Raw genomic sequence first — 25,899 nt, forward strand, 5'->3', positions numbered from 1 at the left:
TTTCTATATGTGTTTCATTTACATTAAGATGGTTAAAAGCAGCATTTTTCTTCTACATAGTAAAGTTTCAAAGCTGCATTAAGTCAGTGTTCAGCTGTAAACTTTTGAAAGAACAACCATAATGTTTTGTTCAGAGTTAGGAACATTTCAGAATTACAAACAACCTCCATTTCTGAGGTGTTCGTAACTGTGAGATTCTACTGTATGTTGCTTTTCTAGCCATTATGAACCTGCTTTGTGGAACTAGTTGCTTTCTTAGGGCAGATATGCCAGGCCTCCACCAAAATAATACTAGAGGATTGAAGTTTCCCAGAAATATTTCATTAGTGGGTATTTACTAAAAAGCTGCATGTGTGACACTTTAATAGGGAAGGAGAGTGGAGGTGGCGTAGGTTTGAGAAAGTTCAGGTGGAACACCGGATCAGGTATCAGTGTTCCTGTACAGCATATTTAATCCTTAGTACACAGAAATTACTGTGTATTGTTGTTCTGTTGTATTTCTGACAGATAACAATTACACTGTCACCATGTCAGATATAAAATTAAGCAAAGATTTTCATACTAGTGCTTGAGCAATAGAGTGATAATATAGGAAAGGTACAAGTAGTTTCTATGAACATCTAATGATTTGTACCTTTTGTCATGTAGTCTGGAGTGACTCAAAACTGTGAGTGCCTATTTCAGAGCAGACTGTCAGAGAACAAGGACCGACATCCCAAATGATAGATTTATTAACTAAGAAAAGGAAATTAGAGTTATTGAGAGGTTAAAGCAGGTAAACTGTATGCACAGGTGAGTCACAGTTTGTAACTCCAAATGATGGCAGTGATATAATAAACTGACAGTTTTCCAAAAATCTTTCAGGGCTACCCAGAATAATTCTGGGGATCTCCATCTTCTCGATCACTTATTCTGCCCTGTTAGAATCTAAACAGTGCAGAGATACAGGATTTTCCTTTGAATCCATATTTATATCTTCATAAGAACGGCCATACTGGGTCAGACCAAAGGTCCATCAATCCCAGTATCCTGGCTTCTGACAGTGGCCAATGCCAGATGCCCCAAAGGGTATGAACAGAACAGGTAATCATCAAGTGATCCATCTCCTGTAACCCATTCTCAGCTTCTGGCAAACAGAGGCTAGGGACACAGAAGTCAAGCTAACAGACTTCTGTGGCTTTTTCCTTTGATAACAGTGAGTGAGGAAGGCAAATAGAATTTTGATCTTGGACCATATGCATAATGGCCACTTGCTGTGAAGTTAGCATTTTCTTTTAAAGTGGTAAGTTCTTCATTAGCATTTCACAAGATTTATTTGATGGGTAATTTAGTTAAATGTTTGTTATTACATTATGACAGGAACACATAAGTGAAAATAATGCATATAACATCCCATTAGTTTTATGAAATTTAAACACCCAAAACACCAACACATTTACAATCTCGCTGATCTAATACACAAGTGAATTGACCTGAATACACTCTAGCATGACCTGGTCAGCCAGCATTGCACCTTTTTAATAAGCACTTCATAAATATGTATTTCTATCCATCCCAAATATATCATGAGTTAGGGCATTTAGCCAAATGCATTTCATGACATTGTCTCAAACAACTGAGGCAGCTTCAAATCTAGCCTTGCAATGTTTTATGTATCATCTGTTTGTATTCATAGAGTTTAAGGCCAGAAGGTACTATTAGCTCATTTAATCTGACCTCCCATATGACATAGGACATTAAATTTCATCTGATTACCCTTCTGCTGAGTGCAATAACTGACTTGTGTTCAGCTTAGAGCTGGATGGGAAAAGGTTTTCCCATCCTATACAAATATTTGTGATGTCAACATCTCTGTGTATGTGAGTGTGAGAGAGACTCCTTTTCTCCTCAATAGTCCAGTGGTTATATAGGCACCTCGGATGTGGGGGACTCAGTTTCAAGTCCCTCTTTTGCCTGAATTGGAACAAGGACTTGAACATGTGTCTCCCAGATGAGTGCCCTGACCACTTGGCCATTATGGGGTGTAAGTCTCTTTCTCTGATTTTGACCAGAAATTTCATCCTGGGCCTGAGAAACTTTCCTGACAAAAATGTTGTCTAAATTGATACATTTCAGGGAAGAGTTTTGGTTCTTGTATTCTGTGATAAAAAACTGTTTTGTCAGGAAATTCCCGACCAGCTCTAGTTTAGCTACAGCATATCTTCTAGAAGAGCATTCAGTTTTGATTTGAAGACATCATCTGATGGAGAATCCACCGCTTCTCTTGGTAGTTTGTTCCAATGATTAATCACCCTCACTGTTTAAAAATTTTAGCCTTATTTCTAATTTGAATTCGTGTACTTCAGCATTCAGCCATTGGATCTTGTTATACCTTTCTCCACTAGGCTAAAGATCCCTATAGTATCTGCTAGCATTTGGAGAGAGAGTTGAGGTACAGAAATTGGAACAGTATGATGATAAAGCAGTACAGAGAGGCAGACAGCAATTGTTGCTGCCTACATTATTAATAATAAATAAAGCCTATTTCTTATGTAGCACTTTTAATGAGTAGATCTTAAAGCTCTTCCTTATCTTTTAATGTATTTATCCTCACAGCACTTTTGTGAGATAGGGAAGTATTATCCCCATTTTACAGATGGGGAACTGAGACATAAAGAAGCTAAGTGACTTACCTACAGAGACATAGGAAGTCCATGGTAGAGCAGAGCATTGAACCAAGGTCTCTTACAAACTGGCCACTCCCCTAACTACTGGACCATCCTTCCTCTCTAGCTTTTCCTCTTCCTTCATGTCTGAGTTGGGACACAACTGTGCGTAGCTGGTGCCTTGAAGGTGGACTTGTCCTAGTGAAGCTTTGCTTTTATTTTTGTACAAAGTATACAAGAACTAGTGTCGTCATCATCATCATGTTCCCATTATGCCTCTGGCGTTTTAGGGCAGCAACAAAGCTCTTCCACTCCTGTCTGTTTCTGGCAAGTTTCAATGATTCCCCGGCTGTGCCCCAGGTTTTTCAATCTGCTTCCACAGCTCTTTGCCATGTTTTTGGGCGGCCTCATTTTCGCTTGCCTTCAGGTGTCCATCTTATTGCTACTCTGGTGATGGAATCAGTTTCCATCCAAAGCACATGGCTAATCCATCTCCAGCGCCTCCTGGCAATGATGGTGCTCATACCCTCTTGGCTCCATTGTGTCAGTAGATCTTGGTTTGAGATTGTTCTGGACCAAGAGATACGGAGGATTTTTCTGAGGCAGGTTGGATGGAATGAAGACAGTTTGGACGTGTCATACTTTCTCATTCCCCAGCATTCTGCACTGTAAAGTAATGTTGAAAGTACACAGATCTGATAAATCTTGAGTTTGGTTTTGGTATTGTATTTTGATGATTTCTAGACTGTATTTAAGCTCCTGAAGGTGTTCCTGGCTTTATTAATTTTGTTCCTGATGTCCTGGCTTGTTCTACCGTCCTGGCTGATGGTGCTGCCCAAGTATATGAATTTTTCTACATTGGTGAGAACATAATCCTCTATCCGTACTGGTGATGGTGAGGCAATATTAAATGTCATGATATCTGTCTTATTGAGATTGATTTTCAGTCCAATTTGCTGGCTGAATGCATTGAGTCGAGTTGTTTTTTCTTGTATATGGTGTTGGGTATGTGATAGGAGAGACAAGCGAGATCATCTGCGAAGTCCATGTCTTCAAGGGATGAGAAGGGTGTCCATTTAATGCCTCTTCGCATGTCTTCTGTTGTACGCTGCATTACCCAGTCAATGGCAATGTTGAAGAGGATTGCAGACATGTCACACCCCTGACATACTCCTGTTTTGACTTCAAAACTGAGCTCCCTGTGATCAACACTGCATATAAAGTTGAAATAAAAGCTTTTGATGATGTTGATTATATGGAGAGGGATTCCATATGCCCACAGAATGCACCATAGGCTGGTCCTGTGAATGCTATCAAAAGCCTTCTCAAAGTCTATGAAGTTTATGTAGAGCTGCTGTTGCCATTCTAAGCATTGTTCTATTATACACAGCTTCATTCTAAGCATTACATATCTTTAATAACTAAAATACTTCTCCATATGTTAATCTAAGCAAAGCTTTAATGTATAACTGACTTGAATGTGCAATAGTGTGACTGATAACAGTTCTATTCCTCTAGTTCCATAACTACTGTATTTTTGTGCCTTTTAAAATTCTTTTTTAGCACTAGTTTAATTATGCACTTATCAAAATGAAAGTCCTTGCTGAAATATCATGGGTTGTGTAAACTTTCAGTGTATCGTGTGTCTTTTTAGCTCAAATATATAAGAAATTCTGTAATACACTTTCCTTCTTTTAAAGGTACAATACATGCTATACAGGAAAACCCAGTTACAATGAAACTCTGCAATTCCACAATGTGTAATTCTGTTGGTGAACCTGTGCTGTTGGTTTCTGTGCAGTTATATAGCTTGTTAATACCATGGAAGCCCTCTTTTAGCAGCAAGAGTGCAAGATGATGAAAAAGGGACAGTTGCTTGCCTGCTGTCATGAGTAGCATGTCTTTCTTTCAGTGACTGAGAGAAGTTGAGCGCTATAATTTACAACCTCCTTTGTTCTTGTCTAGTGCCAGCTGCATAGCCAACCTAGGGAAAAGCATATCCGCTTCTTCTCTCCATCAGCTGGCCCTCATTCTCAGTCATGGCCTTACTACGGGCAATGATATTGCTGCTGTCTCCAGGGAGCTCACAGGCACACAGTGCAGTGAATCACTCAGGTCACTTGCTTGCAGGATTTTTCAGGATGTACATACATTCCAGCATGCAGCACAGACCCTGACAAACTCAAATCTCTCCCCACCCAAACTCTGAAGTGAGTGCGCCTCTGAACATATTGGTGAATCTCATGCCCACCACGTACACATTTCAAGCTGGCTCAGCTGATGTGGAGAGAGTATTTTCAAAATTCAGCTACATCCTGGGAGAATGAAAAGATTGCTGCGAGCCTACACTACTCAGGACTTTTGGCAATTGCACTGAAAGACTTCACATAAGCCAGTGAACATTTATAAATATTTTAAAATATTGGGCCCAATTATTAAATATAAATATTTATAGGCTAATAGTTTTAAATCTACAAAAGTAAACTGTTTATTCAAATGAAAAGTTTTATTTGGGGATTAGAGATATGTTTTCTTAATTTCTTAAACTGTTTTGAGTTCTCCTTTAGTTCTGCAGCAAACCACATTGAATTCCATGCATCAAAGCATTAATTTACTGCATACTTTTCCCCCTATCCTTCCATCCACCAAAATAAACCCCAGTATTTACCCAGAAAAATTAATAGTTTTTTGAACCAATTTTCAGCTGTTTTTGTTGTTGTAGTAATAAACATTGATAAATTCCTGGGGGGAAATTAAATAAAATAAAAACCAAAAACAAAGGGTCCTATTAATATTGTACTTTTGTTTTAAAAAAAATCACTCCTTTTATTTATTGATAATATATACATCCAGTGGTCTGGCTGTATATCCTCATATATAAAATTTAAACAAAAAATAGGTGAATATCACAAGAAACTGAATCCTTTCCACCTCCTGAGTCTCTACAAAAATTTAAAACTGAAAAAAGGAAACAATTGTTTATTCCTGGCATAATTTACCTTTAAAACTCACTGTTACAGCTGTTTTTGACGCAAGAGTTTAGTAGAATTAAAAACATGATTAGATATGTGGATGGGAACATCCACAATTACAAGATATGAATAAAACGTATAAGGTATATAAAACTTTATTACAGAAGCACCTTGGGCTGGGTTCCATCAGAGCAAGGATACTGAACTAGATGGACCACTGGTCTGATCTGCTATAACAGTTCTAAGGTTAAAAAAGTCTACAATAAGTCAACAACAGAAGTGAATTCTAGTGAAAGACCGCTTCAGTGATAACACCATGGGGCAGCTCTTCATCTGGTGTAAAATGGTCATAGTTTCTTTGACTTCAATGGAGTTATGACCGTTTATACCAGCTGAAGATCTGTCCCCATGTCTCCAGCTCCTCACAACTAAACTAAGAGCCTCAGGTTGTGTCATCTGCCCCCTGTATTACAGCGGAAGAGAATTAGGCTCTGAGGTCACCAGAATCCCACCTATGCAAGGCTCCCTTTCCATGTAAACAGTAAGGTAAGGTGGTACAAATACTGTCTTGTTTGTAAAGCCTTCTGTACAGATGCTTCACTACTGCATGTCTACAGACATTGGTTCTTAAAAACTTCCTAAGATCTGGCTGCCCTAAATTATGTCAGATTTGAGTTGTGAAATTTAAGCACAGTGTGAATTAACGCTTTCTCAAAAACAGATGTCAGTCAAATCAGAGAGACAAGAGGGTGTAAGTGGAGTCACAAGGCGTAAAAAACTTTGTTCTCTAAGAAGATCCAAGGCTCTGGAAATTGTCAGATTAAAATGTTTGGCAGAAAGCCATTGCAGATACCACAGCACATCAGTAATGTGATTTGTAACCCTAGCACAACTCTGAACATGTGTAGCTTCATTGAAAATCAAATTAGAGATGCCTTACTTGAGTTGTAATGAAGTCCTGACAGTTCTGAATATCATGCTACTGGAGAAATTCTGAAAGTCTTCATATTTTCTGGAAATGAGGAAACCCTACTTTTCACTCTAGTGTTGAAAGAATAATGTCAAATGATAAACAAGAAGGAAAAAGGACTCCAAGATGTTTGGACAGGGATAGCACAACAGACACCTCCTAAAATGTGTTAAATTGGGGTGGTGACAGACCACCTGACAGTGAGTCTTGGTTTTTTTTAAATGTTTTAACAATATTGATCATCAGCTTATTTGTAACGTCCCATACTTCTACAAGCCACTGGAACAGCAAAACAGTAATAGATGCTAGATGTAGCTGAGTGTCATCAGTAAAAAATGCCTACGCTTATTTTAATGGTGAATAATGAATGATAGAGGCAGCATATAAATGTTAACAAACTTGTATAGCAAAGGGGAATTCCAAATCTAGTAACAGAGATCGGATGAGAAGCTACCTATAGATACTAACAAATCTATAAGCAGATACGATGAGAAGGAGGTCAGAACAGTGCCAACCAAATTTACTTGCTGTCACAATCACTACATCAGTCTGTTGTGATACACCGTATTAAACATTGCTGAAAGGTCAGGAAAGATGAAAGAGAGAGAGTTCCCTTCTCGCTATGTTAAGTAACGCACTTGTAAGATGCCACAAGGCAATCTTGACACTGGGTGCAGATCTCCAGCCACCTAACTACATTCTGCATTTTTGTACCTGATGTAGATAACAGGCTGCTTATTAATGATTCACCAGTTTAGATAATGAAACCTTCATCCATTTCTCAGTTTGGCATTTAGGACAATAAAGGTGTAAAACACATGAAGACTGTGCCTCATTTCCCATTCTTGTCCTTATATGTTGATATTGTACAGTAAACGATGCAAGGTAAAGATTTTATATCTTCTAATCTAAATAATGGGTTTTGGCAGTTGTAATTTGAGACCAATCAAATACTGTAATCCACCATAATCCAAAAGGATTGATGGGGTAAATGCTAGAAGAAACACTCTAGCCTGCTGTCTTGGTGTATCAAGATCAAATCATCTTTCAGTTTTCAGCTGTCTTTGACCATTTTCCATTTCTCATTTTCAGATTGGAAGAAATCTGACTAAAATTAAACCAGAGGAATTGTGATTTCCTCTGAAGCTTGTGTTCTTCCCTATCACTAAAGAAGTCTTTACTATTAACTGCATACTGAATGGTACACACAATGAGAGAATCAGATCTAGCTCAAGGTACTCCCTACAAAATGCATGTTTCCCAAGCTACACACATACATATAGTAATACATTTAAGAAAGTTAGATCCTTGTTTCTTTGGTATCAAATCTCCTCACATATCAGTGTCTGCTACCCCAAATCTCCAGTTCTGTGTGTGCAAATATGGACAGGAAGAATGCCCTTATCCTTCAGAGACTGGACTGAGACTTGGGAGGGCTGGGTTCCATTACCAGCTCTACCCCTGACTTCCTGTCTGATCTTGAGCAAGTCAATCAGGGTCTGATCATATGCCCATTGATGTTAATGATAAACCTGCCATTGGCTTCAGTGGTGAAAGATCAAGGGCCACGTTCACAAAGATACTTAGGCAATGAGTCCATTCTCAAAGCCACTGCTCAGCTGTTGCCTAAGTTTCTGCTGGTAGGCATGCACAAAGCTGCCTAAGTCCTGACACTGACCCACAGCCAACAAGCAGCTCAGAGCTCTGGAAAAACCAGGCTGTGATGCAGGATTCTTTAATTAGTCATTAGTCACCTGTCCATCTTGTCTGCGGGGTCTGATTCCCTCCTAATGGGAATAACAATATTTCCCTAAATCATGAGCCAGCTGGGAGAATCAATTAATTCATTAAAACTTGTGAAGTATTCAGATATTTCAGTAATTGGCACTTTATAAATACCTATGTAGACAGAGTATCAGAAAAGTGAAAAGAATTACTGTGCATGCTTGTAAAAATTATATGGCCACTGATAGTTGAAATAGTATGAAGTGAAAAAGATGACACATTTTCAGTCTATAAAGAGGCTGGGCAGTGCTCCAGTAAATTATAAAAGCAATAGCATCACCACTAATCTTGGTTTATGGTGTTAAATATGTAACGTGAAAAGCTTTATTTTGGATGCAGATGCCATATTTTTAGGCTTATATGAAGTATAATGTCAAGCGCAGAGAGGTTTGTGTATTTTCCCTTATTACAGCAGGGATCTTATTTCATTGATGGTGCCATATCACTGAATTGAGATAATAAAGTCCATCTCCTTGGTGTTTAAAGGAAGAGGTGCTAAGCAACCCCGGCTCCCACTGAAGTAAATGGGAGCTAAGGGGGCACTGCACGTGGCAGAATCAAGACCCACACGTCAACACTTCCAAGAATCTGCTAAGTTTAGGTGCCTCTGTGTTTGGGTGCCCAACATGAGACACCTTGGGACTGATTTTTCAAAGTACTGAACACTCCCAACTCCAGATCACCACAATAGCATTTTACACAGGATATTTATGGTATATCCCTGACTAGAATCCACATATTTGTTAAAATAATTTTAGTTGTTTAAAAAAATTATAAATGTGTACATTTCATAACAAATTTAAATCAATGGGGAAGATTCTTGAGACAGATCTTCAGTTGCTTGTAAATCAACATAGATCTGTGGACATAAATTGGTGCTATGCCAGTTTATGGAGGACCTGGTCCATGATGTTCTTCATTCCATTTCTCAGAATATACCTGGGGTGTAGTTAATGTAGCATTGTGCCTCCTAACCCATGTCTTATTGCTTACATTAAGAAGTTTCTAACTTAACTGTACATTTTAAGCTATTTAATAAATGAAATGAACTTTGAATATCCAGTGTTAGGAAATAGCTGGCCCTGCACCTTGACGCATGCCTGTTTTCATCCACTATTTTATATGTTTACAAATTTTAATCCAAATCTGAATTAACAGCACAAAATAACCCTTCTGGAGGAGATACTGCAAAATAAAAATACTCCAAAGCTTTGCATTCCTTATAATACTTCATTATACTTCATTCTCCACTCTTTTAAAAATGGTTATACTGGCAGCTAAAAATTACTAATTGTAGCCTTAGGAACTACATCATAAACAAGGTTACACCATAACTAACAATCAGGCATGCTGTCAGAAATTAAAAAATCAGTAGAGTTTAGTACAATGCAATAAATTAATTAAAGCAGATTTTAAAATATTTAAATATCTGATAAGCACATTAACTAAAATTGATAAATTAGGGCAGAGTTTTAGTGTTCAACTATATCATTTTGGTATTTCAGAAGTCTTTTTCAAATTGGAACTAAATTTCTGTCCTTCATACTATTAATTACCAGGAATTAAAATAAATATCACATTTTTCCACATTAAATCACTTGTCATTTAATAGTCTGTAGTCCACTAGACCAAATTAGGCCTTATATCCTACATCAATGTATCCTGACTAACTGAACATGCAAATTTTAAATGCTGCTCAAGTGTTTTAATAGTCTAGTTTTCTCATAATTTCTGTTTTATTTTTCTGAGGCAATGGGAACCCTTTGGGTTCTTTAAACTTACAATTCATTGAAGACCAAATCTGAAAAAATGACTGTAAAGAAGACTCTTTAAAATGTTAATCTGTGGCCTACAAAACTAGAAGAAAATCAGATTGATTTTATTGCAATTACCTGTACTTCGAAATGTTTAAAATGTCTTCAGTTTTATTAATATAAATGATTTGGGGGGGGGGAACCCAGCAAGCACACAAATTTGATGATACTTTCAGTTCAAATACAAAAACATAATCTTATTAAGAAAAGATTCTCCCTATTTAGCAGCAATTAGGCTCTGCAGCTGCTAAGTTGTAAAAGTTCTGTGCGCACCCACAGCTTGGTACCTTTACAGCATTTCTGATTCAGTAGCCCTAAAAAAAGGATAATGATTGTCATAGAAACCTGGCTTTAACCTTCATTGCCACTTCTCCCCAGATTGTCAATCTTTAGATCTGCCTACTTTTTTTGCTCTAAGAGTCTGTCTTCACCACAAATTAAGGTGTAATTGTAACATGGGTAGCAAATCCATGCTATCTTTAATCTAGTTAGCAAGGATAATAATAGCAGTAAAGACGTGGTGGCACAGCAAAGACTAGCAACCCAAGTATGTATTCAGGATCTTCGGTAGGCTTCTACTGGGGCTGCTAGCCTGTGCTGAAATCTGTGCCACCTTGTCTTCAGTACTGTCGTTACATGTGCTAGCTACATGAAAGCTAGCACAAGTATGCCAACCCATGCTACAATTACACCTTCAACTTGCAGTGTAAACATTCCCTTTGTGTCAAAAGTCATTACAAATGGTGTTGTGGAACACCATTGAGAAAATGTAGCAAGTGCTGGTTAGAGTCTAAATGTGAAGGTGGCTGATTGAAAGGTCCTGGTTGGAAGTCAGTCAAGAAAAGCCAAAATGCATAAAACGGAATTTAAAATAAAAATTGATAGAGATCATTAAGCATTCAAGTTACTTATGTTCAAAAACCAAGCCATTGAGTTGTCATAGCTCCAAGAGGCAGATTCATTCCTATTTTTTAAAATGTATTATTTGTATTATTGTAGCACCTAAGAGCTCTAATCATGCACTAGGATTCTATTGTGCATATAAACACAGAGCAAAAAGACAGCCTTCTCCCTCCCCCCCCCCCCAAAAAAAGTGCTTACAATCTAAGCGTAAGCCAAGAGATAACAGATGGAGACAGACTGACAGGAGACTACAAGGGTACAGTGAGGCCAGCATTGGTCAGCATGATAGGCTGTCATCTCTGCACGCCAGCAGCCTAACTGTTGTCAGATTTTTGTAGACATCATGGCAAAAGAGAGTTTTGAAGGAGGATAATGAATTCATTTTGTGGATGTATAGGGAGCTCCTCCCAAACGTGAGAGGCAACATGGGAGAAAGCATGAAGGTGCTTGTTTGAAAATGTAACTAGTGGGTTGTCATAACTATAAAGGGAAGGGTAACAACCCTCCTGTGTACAATACTATAAAATCCCTCCTGGCCAGAGACTCCAAAATCCTTTTACCTGTAAAGGGTTAAGAAGCTCAGGTAACCTGGCGGACACCTGACCCAAAGAACCAATAAGGGGACAAGATACTTTCAAATCTTGGTGGGGGGAAGGCTTTTGTTTTTTGGGGGAGTTTGCTCTTGGGACTAAGAGGGAACAGACATCAATCCAGGCTCTCCAAATCTTTCTGAACAAGTCTCTCATATTTCAAACTTGTAAGTAAACAGCCAGGCAAGGCGTGTTAGTTTTATCTTTGTTTTCTCAACTTGTAAATGTACCTTTTACTAGGGTGTTTACCTCTGTTTGCTGTAACTTTGAACCTAAGGCTAGAGGGGGGTCCTCTGGGCTCTTTAAGTTGATTACCCTGTAAAGTTATTTCCCATCCTGATTTTACAGAGATGATTTTTACCTGTTTCTTTAATTAAAAGCCTTCTTTTTAAGAACCTGATTGATTTTTCCTTGTTTTTAGATCCAAGGGGGTTGGATCTTGATCCACCAGGAGTTGGTGGGAGAAAGGAGGGGGGATGGTTAATTTCTCCTTGTTTTAAGATCCAAGGGGTTTGGATCTGTATTCACCAGGGAATTAGTGAAGAGTCTCTCAAGGCTACCCAGGGAAGGGAATTAGCACATTGGGAGTGGTGGCAGCGGACCAGATCTAAGCTGGTAGTTAAGCTTAGAAGTTTTCATGCAGGCCCCCACATCTGTACCCTAAAGTTCAGAGTGGGGAAGGAGCCTTGACATGGGTGATAGAGGCTCGCATCCTGGGCTGATTGGAGACGGGAATCAACATCTCAATAGCAAATGAGCAATGATAGGTAGAGTGGGGAATGGGGATAGCCTATGACGGGCTTTAGAAAGTACGACAAGCAGTTTATGTTTGATGCGATGGAGAAGGGGGAGCTTGTGGAGAGTTGTAAAAAGAGGGGCGACATGGTCAAAGTGACAGGTTAGGAAAAAGATCTTTGCAGCAGCATTTTGAACGGATCTGAGCGGGTCAAGATTGCATGTGTGAAGGTCAAAGAAAAGGATGTGTAGTAATCAAGACTTGAGGTAATCAGATCTTGGATGCAAGTTTTAGCTGTGTGGATGGATAAAGAAAGGCCATATCTTAGAGATGTTATTCAGAAAGAATCTGCAAGATTTAGATGTAGCCTGGATATGAGGACCTAGAGCAGTGTTTCTCAAATGCAGCCACCAGCAGATTTTTTGAGGGGAGGGGGCAAAGTAGCAACCCTTCCCTGCAGCGCCCAGCTGTTGCTCCTGAATAGCTGTTACCAAGGGCAGTGAGATGCCCCACCTTGGTGTTTGTGCTGACGCCACCAGCGGGGATCAGTGCCCTGCACTGTGCAGCCTCTTCAGGGGCTCCAGGCATTGCCTCTGGAGACACACAGGGACGACGTGCAAGGTGTCGGAGGCAGCTCTCATCAGTGGAGGCGGCTGCAGTGTTCAGTCAGCGGGGCACTCCCTTGGGCAGCTCCCCCGCTCCCACCCGGCCAGGGCACAGGGAGCCTGAGACTCTGCAGTCAGCTGGTGAATTCCTGATCCACCTTCCCTGGGGTGGGCTCTCGCTGAAGGACCACGGGAGGCAGGGACAGAGAGATGGGTTTGTCAGAGCAGCTCCCAGTAAAAGTTGGTGGCCACACTCTGAGGCCACCAAAAAAATTGTTGTGCAAACCTCTAACATAGAGAGAGATCTGAGTTCCAGATGGCACCCATATTCTAGATCTGGCAGACAAGCAGGGTGGTGGTGTAACCACAGGTCCCTATGTAACGTACCAGCACTCCTCATCACAAATCTATTGAAGTCAGTGGCATTCTTTTAAGTGACTTCAAGATGCTTTGGATTGGGGCTTTCATGTATTGGGTATAGATATTACTAGGGAAAACAAATTCATTACTAGGAGCTCTTTGCAGCCTGTGTAAGAACATATAACATGAACCAAGCTGAAACTAGACAAATTCAAATTAGAAATAGGACACAGTTTTAGCAGTGAGGATGATTAACCATTCGAAGAAACTAGCAAGGGAAGTTGTCAATTCTCTATCTCTTGATGTCTTCATATCAAGATGGAATGCCGTTCTGAATATATGCTTTAGTCAAACATACAAATTATTGGGCTCAATACCAGGGTAACTGGGTGAAATTTAGTGGCCTGTGATATACAGGAGTTGAAACTAGATGATCTACTGGTCCCTTTTGGCCTTCAACTCCATAAAACTGTGAAGAACGTGTCTGGTGCAGGCCTACTCAACCTTGTAGGATGGAAAAGTCAGTTTATCATAGAAAGTAGAGATTTTTACTTTATTATTGTTCATTTTTTTACAATAGTGCTAAGATATAATGGTCCTTGCCTTGTAGAGCTGATAATCTTTTGTTGTCTTCTTCAACACCAACAAAATTACATACGAGTAAAACCATTACAACTGCATTTTCTGTGTTTCAGAAAATCAAGAGACTGAAAATACCAATTTCTAGTGCTCTGCTCTTGAGATCTTTTCAGAATTGTTATTATTTCCCATGCACCATAAGTCTTAATGCATTTGCTAGCCACTGTTTTTCTCTCTTGGACAAGTTACAACCTGCTGATAATTTAAGTTACACCAAATATAGCATATTTTTCTCTCTCAAACAACCTAAACCAAAATGTAATTCATCTTCAGTTACTGCTTGGTGCACCATGGAAAAATATGTAATGACAGGGAAGGAAAAAACAGCTTAAAACAGATGGAAAATAGGGAGACACAACTGATTTCATTTGAGCAAAAGAAGATGAATGCTGTTCTCTGAATATAAATAGCACAGACATCTTCCAAAAAGCCCATTGGGTGAATTAGAAAGTCCCTGAGCAAATATGGTAAAGTTGACTGCTACAGTTGCAGTATCTGTCACTAACAATGCATTTTAAAATAATCTTTTCATAAACCTGTTATGTACAAGAACTATATTTCGTCAGACATTACACTTGACTTTTTATCTTTCCCCATCTCTACTTTTTTTGTACATAGCTATCTTTTGGGGGGATAAGTAGTAAGAAAAATCACAGTGCCCTCTTGAGTTTGTGCTGAACCATGTCCAGCTTTGTCTTCCTTGTCATAGTCTTCTATGCACTTGTTACCACCATGTTATACTATTGTAATGCACACTACTTTGAAAACCACTAGGAAGCTTCAGCTAGTGAAGAACACGGCAACCTTCCTGCTTTCGATTGTGTCAACTGTAGGGGAGATTTTCAAATGCACATAGGATTTCCATGTACCTGTTCTTTGTGCCTTTAAAAATCTCCCTCTAAATCTGTGCTCTGTGAACTGCACTGTCTTTCTATCAGTTTGGGGTGCTATTGACTTTAATCTTCAAAGGTCTGCCTGCCTGATTTTCAGAAGTGGTGAGCACCCACAACTTGAATTAAAGTTAGTAGGAGCTGCGGGTGCTCAGTGCCCTAAAAATCTGTCCCTATGTGGTGTAGGACCCATCTACCTTAGGCACCACCTCTCCCTATCATTCCTTTATTTCATATATTTTTATCATTGCCTCTCTTATTCATCTGGGCTGTAATGTAAATAGTCCCACTCTTCAGTCTCTCGTTATATGGTAGTTTTTCCATTCTCTTAATCATTTCCGTTGCTATTTCCTAACTCCCCTCTATTCTGCTATATTTAGAGGGCTTTCCCTTCACCCTCTCCCCTGGTTCTTGTCATGTGGACAGAAAGCAGAAGACCAGAAGGCTGAAGTGTAGCCAATGCAATGTTTACTGGGGTTAGTTTCCAGCAAATGTGTTCCATAACTCTGACGCTGCAGAGCCTTGTTTCCCAGTGTCTCATCCCCCCCGCCTCCTCAGGAGGCATAATTATACCAGAAATGCATGCCCACAGTCCCAGCCCTTACAATTTAGGGTCATGTTCCATTTTGGGTCTGGGGTCTTCATCCCACCTCTTTTGTATCCCATGGCAGGGGTAAGGAGTGAGGTTGTGCTCTGGTCATTGACAGGCATTTCTTTGGTCTGTTAGTGTTTTATACCTTCCCCCCAAACCCCTTTGCCCCTCCCGACTGCTTGCTTGATTTTGCCTTGAAATAGGGGTTGAGGCAGTCTTAAAGTGTGCTCTGAGTAACACTTTAACTGCTCTTATCTATTCCCATTGTACTAACAAATCCATCTGACTAGGCAGAAGCAACATCACAGTGTCTTTGTCCTTTATTTACACATATTAGTATCAGAGTATCAAAAAGTCAAACTCAAAATTCTATCCCAGGCTAACAAATAGACCTATATGCTAACAATTATCTATCCCATTTCTTATCCATCTTAACATTTTTGTTTATTTTTTTGTTCAGTGATGCACATTGAGCAAAGATCTTCATTGTGCTGTCCACACTGATGACCAGGTCTTTTTCCTGAGTTGATACAGTTCATTAAGGACCTAGTATTGAGTTTTTCAAATTATTCCCTCCTGCTGTGTGCATTACTTTGCATTTATCAACACTGAATTGTTTTTGCCATTGAGCGTCATATCGGTGATACAGTATCTGAGGCTGCACTTACTGATTGGCCAGCAGGGAGTGCCATGGAGTAATCAAGCAAAGTGGCAAGTTCACTCTTTTTTGGACTATAATACCAGAAAAATGTAGAAACACTGGAAGATGTTCAGAAAAGGCAGACAAGAAATGACTAGAGGACAGGAAGTTTAACTTAAGAAAGATGAAGAGAACTAAGTACACCTTATAAAAATGCTGGGTCTGATTCTGCTCCAACTTACATTGGTGTAAATCAGGTGTGACTCCATTGAAATCAATGGAAGTACACCATTGGGGAGCCAGTATACATGAGAGAAGAATCAGTTCATTCTGCCTTCTCACCCTGCTGTCTCCAGACTTCCTCCTGTCCTGAGCTACAAAGGATAGGAAAACCTTTGGACTTGACTCAAAATTTCTATTATCTTAAGCCCTTTCCTCCCTTTTGAAACCTTTTTGTGGCGGTTTCAAGCCTTTTCGGGGTGCCTTGCTCTATAGTATGAAATTGCTGCCCTGAGCCTTAATGGTCTCAGGCTACCTTAAAAATGTCTTGGAGCATTTGGCAGCTGAAACAGGTTACAGCTGCTTTCATGATCCAAAATTGATGTGCTTATGTAAACAGAGGGTTAAGTAATTTCAGAGAAGAAAAGTTATCAAATTTTACCATAGGATTTACTTATTATTACAAAGTGAATCCAGTCAAGGCCAAAGTAGATCTTAAAATGCAACTTTGGTGCTTTGCTTATATTTTCTTCCCCCATTCACCCCTGCCTTTAGCTCTCATATTTTACTCCTCCAGGGCTACACAGACGGTATTTTTCCTACATCCCATATGTCCAAATCCTACATAAAGATGTTTAGCTCAAATGTCATGCATGTGAAATGCTCCACAGCCTCCTTCATAGAAAGTATCAAAAACGTCTTTGCAGTGAGTCATCCATAGCTAAAGAGGAACTGAGGGTCTTGTAGTAATATTAAAAGAGAGAAAGTGGCTCAGAGCTAATGGAGTTTGAGACAGAAGAGGAAGCACAAATGAAAAGTCCCCAACTATTGAGAAAATAGAGGCCATGATTGGAGGGTCAGACCAGTTGTGGATGTCAGAGGCAAGTGGACAAAGTGTGCAGAGCAACCAAGAGTGTGGACCTGATTCACTAGCATAACATTGGTGTAATGAAGTAGAGAAACTCCTTTGACTTCAGCAGAGTAACACTGGTGTAAAACTAGCTTACAGAGAACCAGGACCTGTGTTTTCAATTGAATACAGAATGCGAAAATAAAGGATAATAAGGGTTAAATGGTCTTGCTTTCTGAAGTGAGACAGTAGAATGGCAGCAGTGTTCAGGGCCCCCTGAAGTTTAAGGGAGTAAGGATGTCATTAGACCATAAAAGAGAATTGCAGTTAATTAGACAGGAAATTATTTTAGGCATAAATAAGGATTTCAGCAGCAGCACAGTCAAAGTTAGGGTGGATTTTGGCACTCTTCTGTGGGTAGTGACAGGCAAGATTTGAATTCTGAGGTGATGTGTGGGAGAGGAGGTAAGTTCAGTGTTATGGATGACGTCAGAGTTCTGGCTTTGGGTGCAAAGATAAGCTCTGAATAAAGGAGCATGAAAGCAGAAAGAGGGACTTCATCCCCTTGACACTTCAGCCTTTTAAAAAATGAAGCAGTAGGGAAGTTAGTGTTATAGCCAGGGAATGACAGTCAAGAGAAGCAGTTAGAGAGATCAGCAATTGTGAGTCAAGGGCATTGTTACCTTAAATGTCTTTCCCCATAAAGGTGATGTCCAAGGCTAGAGCTATCAGTGGTGTCAATGGAGAAGAGGAAAGAGCCAAAGACTGAGAACTAAATTGTGCCTTTAAGGCACAGCACTACAGTTGGGGCATACAGGAGCTCCATCAATCGTTTGTAGGATATTGCACGCAATGTTCTTCTGTGCTTGGTCAGCTCCACTAGCTGGTGTTCGGACGGGTGGGTTCTTGGCTCTGTTATCAGCCACCAGTAGTAGCCTAGCAGAAGCTCCACCCTCATTATGTTGTGCGCCTATGTGTGGTGAAGGAGGGATGCTCTTTTGTCCTCTTCCCTATGTAAGGCCATACGTAATATGGCCATGAGTCTTGAGGCCTTTCATACCAATGGGATGAAAAGAAGTAAAGTCTCCATCAGCAATGGAAGTGGAGAGACACTGGCCTTCCTGTCTGTTGCATTCAAGAAGATGTTTGCAGTGTTGTTGTAGCTGTGTTAGTTCCAGGATATTAGAAAGACAAAGTGGGTGAGGTAATTTCTTTTTCTGGACCAATTGGACTCAAAAAGTGTCATTGATAGGTAGTACTGAAAGCCACACTGAGGAAAGAGTAAGATTAGGGTTACCTAGATATGTCAGAATTTGGGGGGGGGAAGTGGTTAATATGCCTTTTAAATCTACAGAGGAGGATTCTCACGGACAACCCAAGAGAAGGCGCATTCGAAGGAAGAAACGAAAGAACACTGTTGGAAATCCTGATAATTTACATGGAGAACAAACAGAATCTGGGAAGCATGAGACTCTGTTTCAAGATAATTTACAGCTGCAGCAGACAGACAGCACAAAAGTTAGCAAAAACAAAAAGAGGAAAATGAAAAAGAAACGACAAAAAGAAAAGATGAAAGCAGCTGGCATGCTAACAAAAAACACTGGTGTGGATTTTACATATCAGCCTGAGAAGGACAACAGTGAAGGAGCAGACTTTAAAGACATATATGAAAAAGCAGATGGCATTCTGGACTTCTTGCAGGCAACACAAGAAATCTATTTTGCTGACAGTATGTACCAACCTTTTTTTCCCCCCAGTAACAATAACAGCTTGAAATTAGGGAAAAATGTGCTTATTATTTCTATATAAAATGGGCTATATCCATTGCTAGTATAACTGCATTGAAGTCAGTAAGGGCTGCAAGTGCATAGCACTTCTAAAACTCAGTTTCCCTTTTTAGGTCTCTAAATATGCAAATAGGTGCCCAGATGTAAAAGATGAGATCTCTGGTTCCCCATCTTTACAATGTGTATAATATTTTATAATGCATTTTGTGAACCTTGGATAAAAAGTGCTAAATCATCCAAAAAAAATTTTTTTCTTCTGTGAATGAACATCCAGATGAATTGCTTGATGTCAGAAACATTCAAATTAGAGAAGTAATTGCTGTTCTAATCTGGGTTTTCTTGTCCTTATCTTCCAACCTACTTTTCTGGAAGCCTCCCCCTTCTCCAGTGTCTGATTAATTTGTGATGTACAGGGAGAGCTACAATGACCTTCCAACTCACCAATCACCCAGAGGAAATGGGGAAGCACAGTAGGAGCTTTACTGGAGGGCCTAAGGATCTTGTGGATGAGATGCATAGCTGAGGTTTTAGTAACCTGTGGTCATTAAAGATGCTGTAGCACCCTTCAAAAGATTATCAAGGTGTTAGATCTGATGTCCTATTATATTCTAATTCAGGTGACTGGGATCAGGCAGATCCCTATTGTTTCAAGTGGATACAATATTCTTCCCTTGTCCTCCTACTAAAGTATCGTTCTATGGCACTTCTGTCATGAATCCACTTCAGAAGTGACTAGTGATGAGTGAAGTGACTTAATTATGGGTGAAGTGATTCCCTGTGCATATTCTAAAGCAATTTAGTATAATGAAGAATGGAACATGCTTTGTAAGTCCAAAATACTGTTGTTTACATTGTTGGGATCCAGAACATAGTTTTAAAACTGGGACATGTAATGTGACCTTTTCACAACTCACAGCTTTGACATTCCTGGTGGAACTATGTGGAGAATTTTAAATAGTTTGCCTGCATATAAAATGTCCATCATAAGCCAAAGCTGTCAGACCCCAGTCGCATAAAATTCACCTTTAAGGTATAGAGCATCTTTGAAAAATGACTGTAAAAATGGCATTTTGGGAATTCATATTTATTTTTTCCTCAATGATTTTCAGATAAAATTTGTTCAGTTTACATGTAAAAAGATGTCTACTCTATCTCAGGTCTGTATACTAAGGGCATGTCTTCATTAGTAACATTATAGTGCTGCTGCCGCAGCGCTTTAACGTGGCTGTGTAATCACCGCACCAGCGCTGGGAGAGAGCTTGCCTAGTGTTGTAAAAAAACCACCTCCACAAGGGGAATAGCTACCAGCACTGGGAGCGCAGCTGCCAGCGCTTGTGCACTGTCTACACTGCCACTTTACAGCGCTGAAACTTGCTGTGCTCAGGAGGGTATTCTTGCACACTCCTGAGAGAGAAAGTTGCAGCGCTGTAAAGTGGCGGTGTAGACAAGGCCTAAGCCTGTTATATGAAAGCCAAACACAGTTTTTTCAGGCTCATTTATTGTCATCCGTAATAAAGATTTTGCAATTAGAATTTATGACTAAATTACGCTCTTGTTTAAATCAGTGTAAATCCAAAGTAACTCAAGTGGCCTTAACGGAGTTACTCTAGAATTACACTGTTGTAATTAGGAGTATGTCTAAATTTGAGCTGGGAGTTGTGATTCAGACCTGTGTACCCACCCAGACACCTTAGATACATACTCAGGCAGCTAGGCCAAGCTGCTGCCTATGCTACCCCAGTTACACTGTTATTTTCATCATGCTAGCTCGAACAGACCTAGTGCAGGTATATCTACGCAAGCTGAGACACACACCTCCCAGCTCAAATGTACCCTGAGAGTAGAATTTGACTCTTAGTTAACAATTCATTGAGCCAGAATGGAATCCTGTTCACTTTTCCATAGCTGTGTTGGCTGCACAGTTCTAACAAAAAGTATTCAGACTGTCAGTTTCCAAAATAGGCAAAGCTAAATTCTGTCAGTGATTGACAGATTGGCCCTAACTCCAAAGCTGCAGAGCAGACAGTAAACCCAACATGGACCTGGTTATTCACAAAAGAGAAATTGTCAGGCAAAAGCAAATCTATGTTATGGATTATATGTCAAATCTACATATCAAGGTATGACTAACTTGCCTGTTAGGCAAACGGGGGTTTATATATAGATCTGAAATTATGCTGTTTGCTTTTATCACAAACTTTCTCATTGGGTACCTTACCACCCCACTTCCCTCCCCATTTTAGATAACATTGGAAGTCACTGCTTTCAGCATCCTTTACCAATGGCCACATTGCATTATACCTTTATATTTCTGTTAGAAAGATTAATGAGGAGGAATCTAAACACATTGCTAACAATTGTTTTTATTAGAAAAGCTAACTTTAAAGAAAGCCTGTCTAGAGAGGGTTATAGGGACAAACCATTCAAAGGTACTGGAATTGGAGAAGTTAGGAGAAGCAACAGCACAGTATGAAAAATCATAGTTTCCTTTCGAGTTTTATTGCATGCTATAATATATATTTTTAAAGTATAAATATTAATACGCAGGAATAAGATAACCAGTTGTCTCCCAAAATGCTTTACAACAGACCCTATCTCTATATATGTATATCTATAAAAATATGTGTGTGTACTCTACACAGACACGTGCTTTGACTATAGTACAGTTTTTTCCTTAGTCCTTCCTACTTTATCATAAATCACAATTGTTTTTATTAGAAAAGCTAGGTGGTGAGTTTAGATTTCTCACAATTCATTGGTAGTCCTATTGGCGTATTCTTTACTTTTCATATTCAGCATCTTCCTGCCTATCATGTTATTTTAATATCTAAGAAGAAATAGGCTGCATGTCAGTACAGCATAGTATTGGTTTTAAGGAAGTGTAAATAAAAAGGAAGGAAATGTATTTTAAAAGTAAAGGTAATTAACAAATTTTCAATTAAAATGGAGAAAGTTCCTACATTTATTTGGCGTTCTTTGTTCAGATAAATCAAAATGCACAGATTCACCTATGAGTTCAGCAACCGTCCAAGAGATTTTACAACATCTTGAATCTCACAGCATGGCTTCCTCAGATGTGACACTTCTACATCAGATGAAATCCCTTGTACTTTTGCAGGATACTGAGAGATTGAAGGGCATTTTGGACCAATTCCAAGAACATTCCATGATGCTGCCTGGTATGTACAGTTTACTCCTCATACTACTGATGTTCTTCTCAACATTTAGAAATGTTCAAATATTCAAATTTGTCATGATTCTCATACAGAGATAAAACAGTAACTAAATAACTACACAATGGTGAAAGTAAGAGTATTACAAGATTATGAAAGCATCATTCTTCACAAGGAAGACATTAATTTGCCTTTTGGGGGGGAGGGGTTATGTTTGATATGAAACCACAGCAGAGGCCAGTACTGCAAGGTGCTGAGTGTCCTCAGCTCCCAAAGAAGTTAGTGAGAGGTGAAGGCTCTCAGAATTGCATAGGAAGAGATCAACTATTTGAATAGGTTTAGTCCCTGATTCTCCTCAATGCTTAGAATAAGAAACCAGCATTGTGAACTATACCTATACCATTGTATATAGTTTTAAAGTGTCTTGAAAAGTAATGAGTAAGATAGTGGTAGTTGTGAGCTATCAAGGTACAATTCAAACTAATAAGTAGTTGTGTCATCCCTGCCATTTAATCTGAGGTGCCCTTTCCAGTGTCTTGCTGCTGTAGTGGCCAACCTGGACTGCTCACCAGGGCCGGCTCTGGCTTTTTGGCCGCCCCAAGCAAAAAAAAACAAAACAAAAAACACAACCTGCGGCGTGGCCGGAGCGCGGGTGCAGGGGGGACCGGCTGGGAAGGGAGAGGGGGAGGAAGCGGGCAGGAGAGAGAGAGAAGGGGGCGGCCAGGGCTACAGCAGGGGCGCTGCTACGCATCCCTTCCCGCTGCGTCGCCTCCTGCCGCCTGCCGTGAGGGCTCTGCTCCGGTCAGCGGGGAGGGAAGGAAGAGGACTGCCCTGCAGGGCGCTCTGGTTCTCCGCGCCGCCGCCCCCTACAGGGCGGCCGGGGCGGAACAAGAACAAAAAAAAAAAAAAAAAGCGGCCGTGCCGCCCTAGGATTGGGCAGAATGCCACCTCCAACAATCTGCCGCCCCAAGCACCAGCTTGCTCAGCTGGTGCCTGGAGCCGGCCCTGCTGCTCACAAACAGCCTCCAGCATGGAAGTCAATCCCAGCTATGTCTATGTGTGCTGCAGACAGCCAGCCACACCTTGATTCTTACCAGACTTAAAAATTACCACAGGGTGACCCCAACACAGTCCTAGTCCCACATTTCCCCCCAGAAACATGTCCTGTACTGCCCAGCCCTCTCCTGGACAATACAAATATATTAAGTCCATTATTCGTTTTAGGAAATAATATGCATACAACTTGTTACCCCAAATGGAGTTACCCAGATGCTTCAGCTTGAACACACTGGATGAGATAAAACAATAAAACAAGTTTATTAACTACAAAGAAAGAGGTAGTTACAACAAAAATAGAGATAAAAAGATTACTGGTACCTAACTTAACAAACTATATTAGATTCAAAGCAAAGTTTTCTCACTACATGCTTCAGCAGTCTTACTGGCCAAACTCTTTCTTTAGGTCAGGACCCCTCTCCCAGAATCCAATGGCTGCTTCCTTTGTCTTTTCAGATGTAGTGAATGTGATGGTCTAGGAGAGAGAGAGAGGGGTCCTTTGTAGTGTTTTTCCCTCCCTTTTATAGTTTCAGTCCCCCTCTTGAAAAACATTTCCAGCTGAGACGCAGGAGACAAAGGGTCTATGTGGAAAGATATTCCCTGCTGGGTTTTTTTTTTCACCTGTTTGAACTTCCTTTGTTTTCCCTCCCTGTTTGATGACTCTATTCACTGCTTAAATGCAATTTAAGGCAAGCATACAGGACCAATCCACACAAGCGGTCCATTTCCTGGACACTACTGTGCTAATAAGCGATGGTCACATAAACACCACCCTATACCGGAAACCTACTGACCGCTATATTTACCTACATGCCTCCAGCTTCCATCCAGGACGCACCACACGATCCATTGTCTACAGCCAAGCTCTAAGATACAACTGCATTTGCTCCAATCCCTCAGACAGAGACAAACACGAGTTCTCTCTCAAGCATTCTTAAAACTACAATACCCACCTGCTGAAGTGAAAAAACAGATTGACAGAGCCAGAAGAGTACCCAGAAGCCACCTACTACAGGACAAGCCCAACAAAGAAAATAACAGAATGTCACTCGCCGTCACCTTCAGCCCCCAACTAAAACCTCTCCAGTGCATCATCAAAGATCTGCAACCTATCTCACAGATCTTGGGAGACAGACCTATCCTCGCTTACAGATAGTCCCCCAACCTGAAGCAAATACTTACCAGCAACCACACACCACAGAACAAAAACACTAACCCAGGAACCAATCCTTGCAACAAAGCCCGATGCCAACTCTGTCCACATATCTATTCAAGTGACACCATCATAGGACCTAATCACATCAGCCATACCATCAGGGGCTCGTTCACCTGCACATCTACCAATGTGATATATGCCATCATGTGCCAGCAATGCCCCTCTGCCATGTACATTGGCCAAACCGGACAGTCTCTACGCAAAAGAATAAATGGACACAAATCTGACATCAGGAATCAGAACATTCAAAAACCAGTAGGAGAACACTTCAACCTCTCTGGTCACTCTGTAACAGACTTAAAGGTGGCAATTTTGCAACAGAAAAGCTTTAAAAACAGACTCCAATGAGAAACTGCTGAACTGGAATTAATTTGCAAACTAGATACCATTAATTTGGGCTTGAATAGAGACTGGGAGTGGCTGGGTTATTACATAAATTGAATCTATTTCCCCAGGTTAAGTATCCTCACACCTTCTTGTCAACTGTCTGAAATGGGCCATCTTGATTATCACTACAAAAGTTTTTTTTTCTCCTGCTGATAATAGCTCATCTTAATTAATTACCCTCTTACAGTTGGTATGGCAACTTCCACCTTTTCATGTTCTCTGTATGTATACATGTCTTCTTACTATATGTTCCATTCTATGCATCTGATGAAGTGAGCTGTAGCCCACAAAAGCTTATGCTCAAATAAATTTGTTAGTCTCTAAGGTGCCACAAGTACTCCTATTCCTTCCTTTGTTTATGACCTGACTTCTGCCTGGGCAGGGCTGTGGGGTTTGGAACAAGTGTTAACAACATCATATAGGGGAATCTTATAACTTCACATACAATGTTGCCACACATATTTTACCAGGACAGAACTGACCAGCAAATTATTTTTCAAATGATACTTTACAAGCATACTTTGTACAAAAATTATTACAATAGAGCAGAGATTCTCAACCTATTTATCATTGTGGGTCACATATGCAGCTCTTTGTGTTATGTGGGCCACATCCACACCATATAAAAATACTACCTTTATGGCCCTGAGGATGTCATATGGGCCACAGCTGTGTGCTGATTGGGCCACAGTTGCCCCATAGGCTGCAGGTTGAGAACCATTGCAATAGAGTTTAGGGTGTGAATACAAGGGTGTATTCTTTCCTAGTAGTGCAGTAACCGAGTAAGCGAAGACAGTAGTCATTGGATACCTGACAGTAACTCTCATAGAGGACTGGGCATTGGAACCTACTATAATTGTATATGATTGTAACACACAAGCCCCCAGTAGGGTTTGGAGCATCATTGTCCTGCCCTGAAGGGTTTACAGTCTGAGGCTATTAACCAGAACTCAGCTATTATTCCCTAATCTTTCAAAAAGTACATTTGAAATGTTTCAATATTTGAAGACCTTGTGGATTGACAGTGCATCTGCATGTGGAATAAAATGTATGTGTACAATAAATGTAAA

At 40.1% G+C, this 25,899-nt stretch overlaps 1 protein-coding gene across 3 annotated transcripts in view; it reads left to right on the top strand.

The window, feature by feature from the left end:
- ERICH1 (glutamate rich 1) overlaps positions 1-25,899 on the top strand; it is a 132,359-nt gene that overhangs the window by 58,552 nt on the left and 47,908 nt on the right. For all 3 annotated transcript variants that reach the window (XR_002908903.2, XR_002908902.2, XM_024213799.3), the window contains exons 4-5: positions 18,565-18,939; positions 21,982-22,176. Coding sequence is in view for 1 of the 3 variants with exons in the window: in XM_024213799.3 (XP_024069567.2) it covers positions 18,565-18,939; positions 21,982-22,176 (570 nt within the window). In the remaining 2 variants the exon portion in view is untranslated. The remainder of the gene's footprint in view (positions 1-18,564; positions 18,940-21,981; positions 22,177-25,899) is intronic.

This window comes from Terrapene carolina, unplaced genomic scaffold (genome assembly GCF_002925995.2).
Source record: "Terrapene carolina triunguis isolate 2854851 unplaced genomic scaffold, T_m_triunguis-2.0 Scaffold42, whole genome shotgun sequence".
NCBI lineage: Eukaryota > Metazoa > Chordata > Testudines > Emydidae > Terrapene > Terrapene triunguis.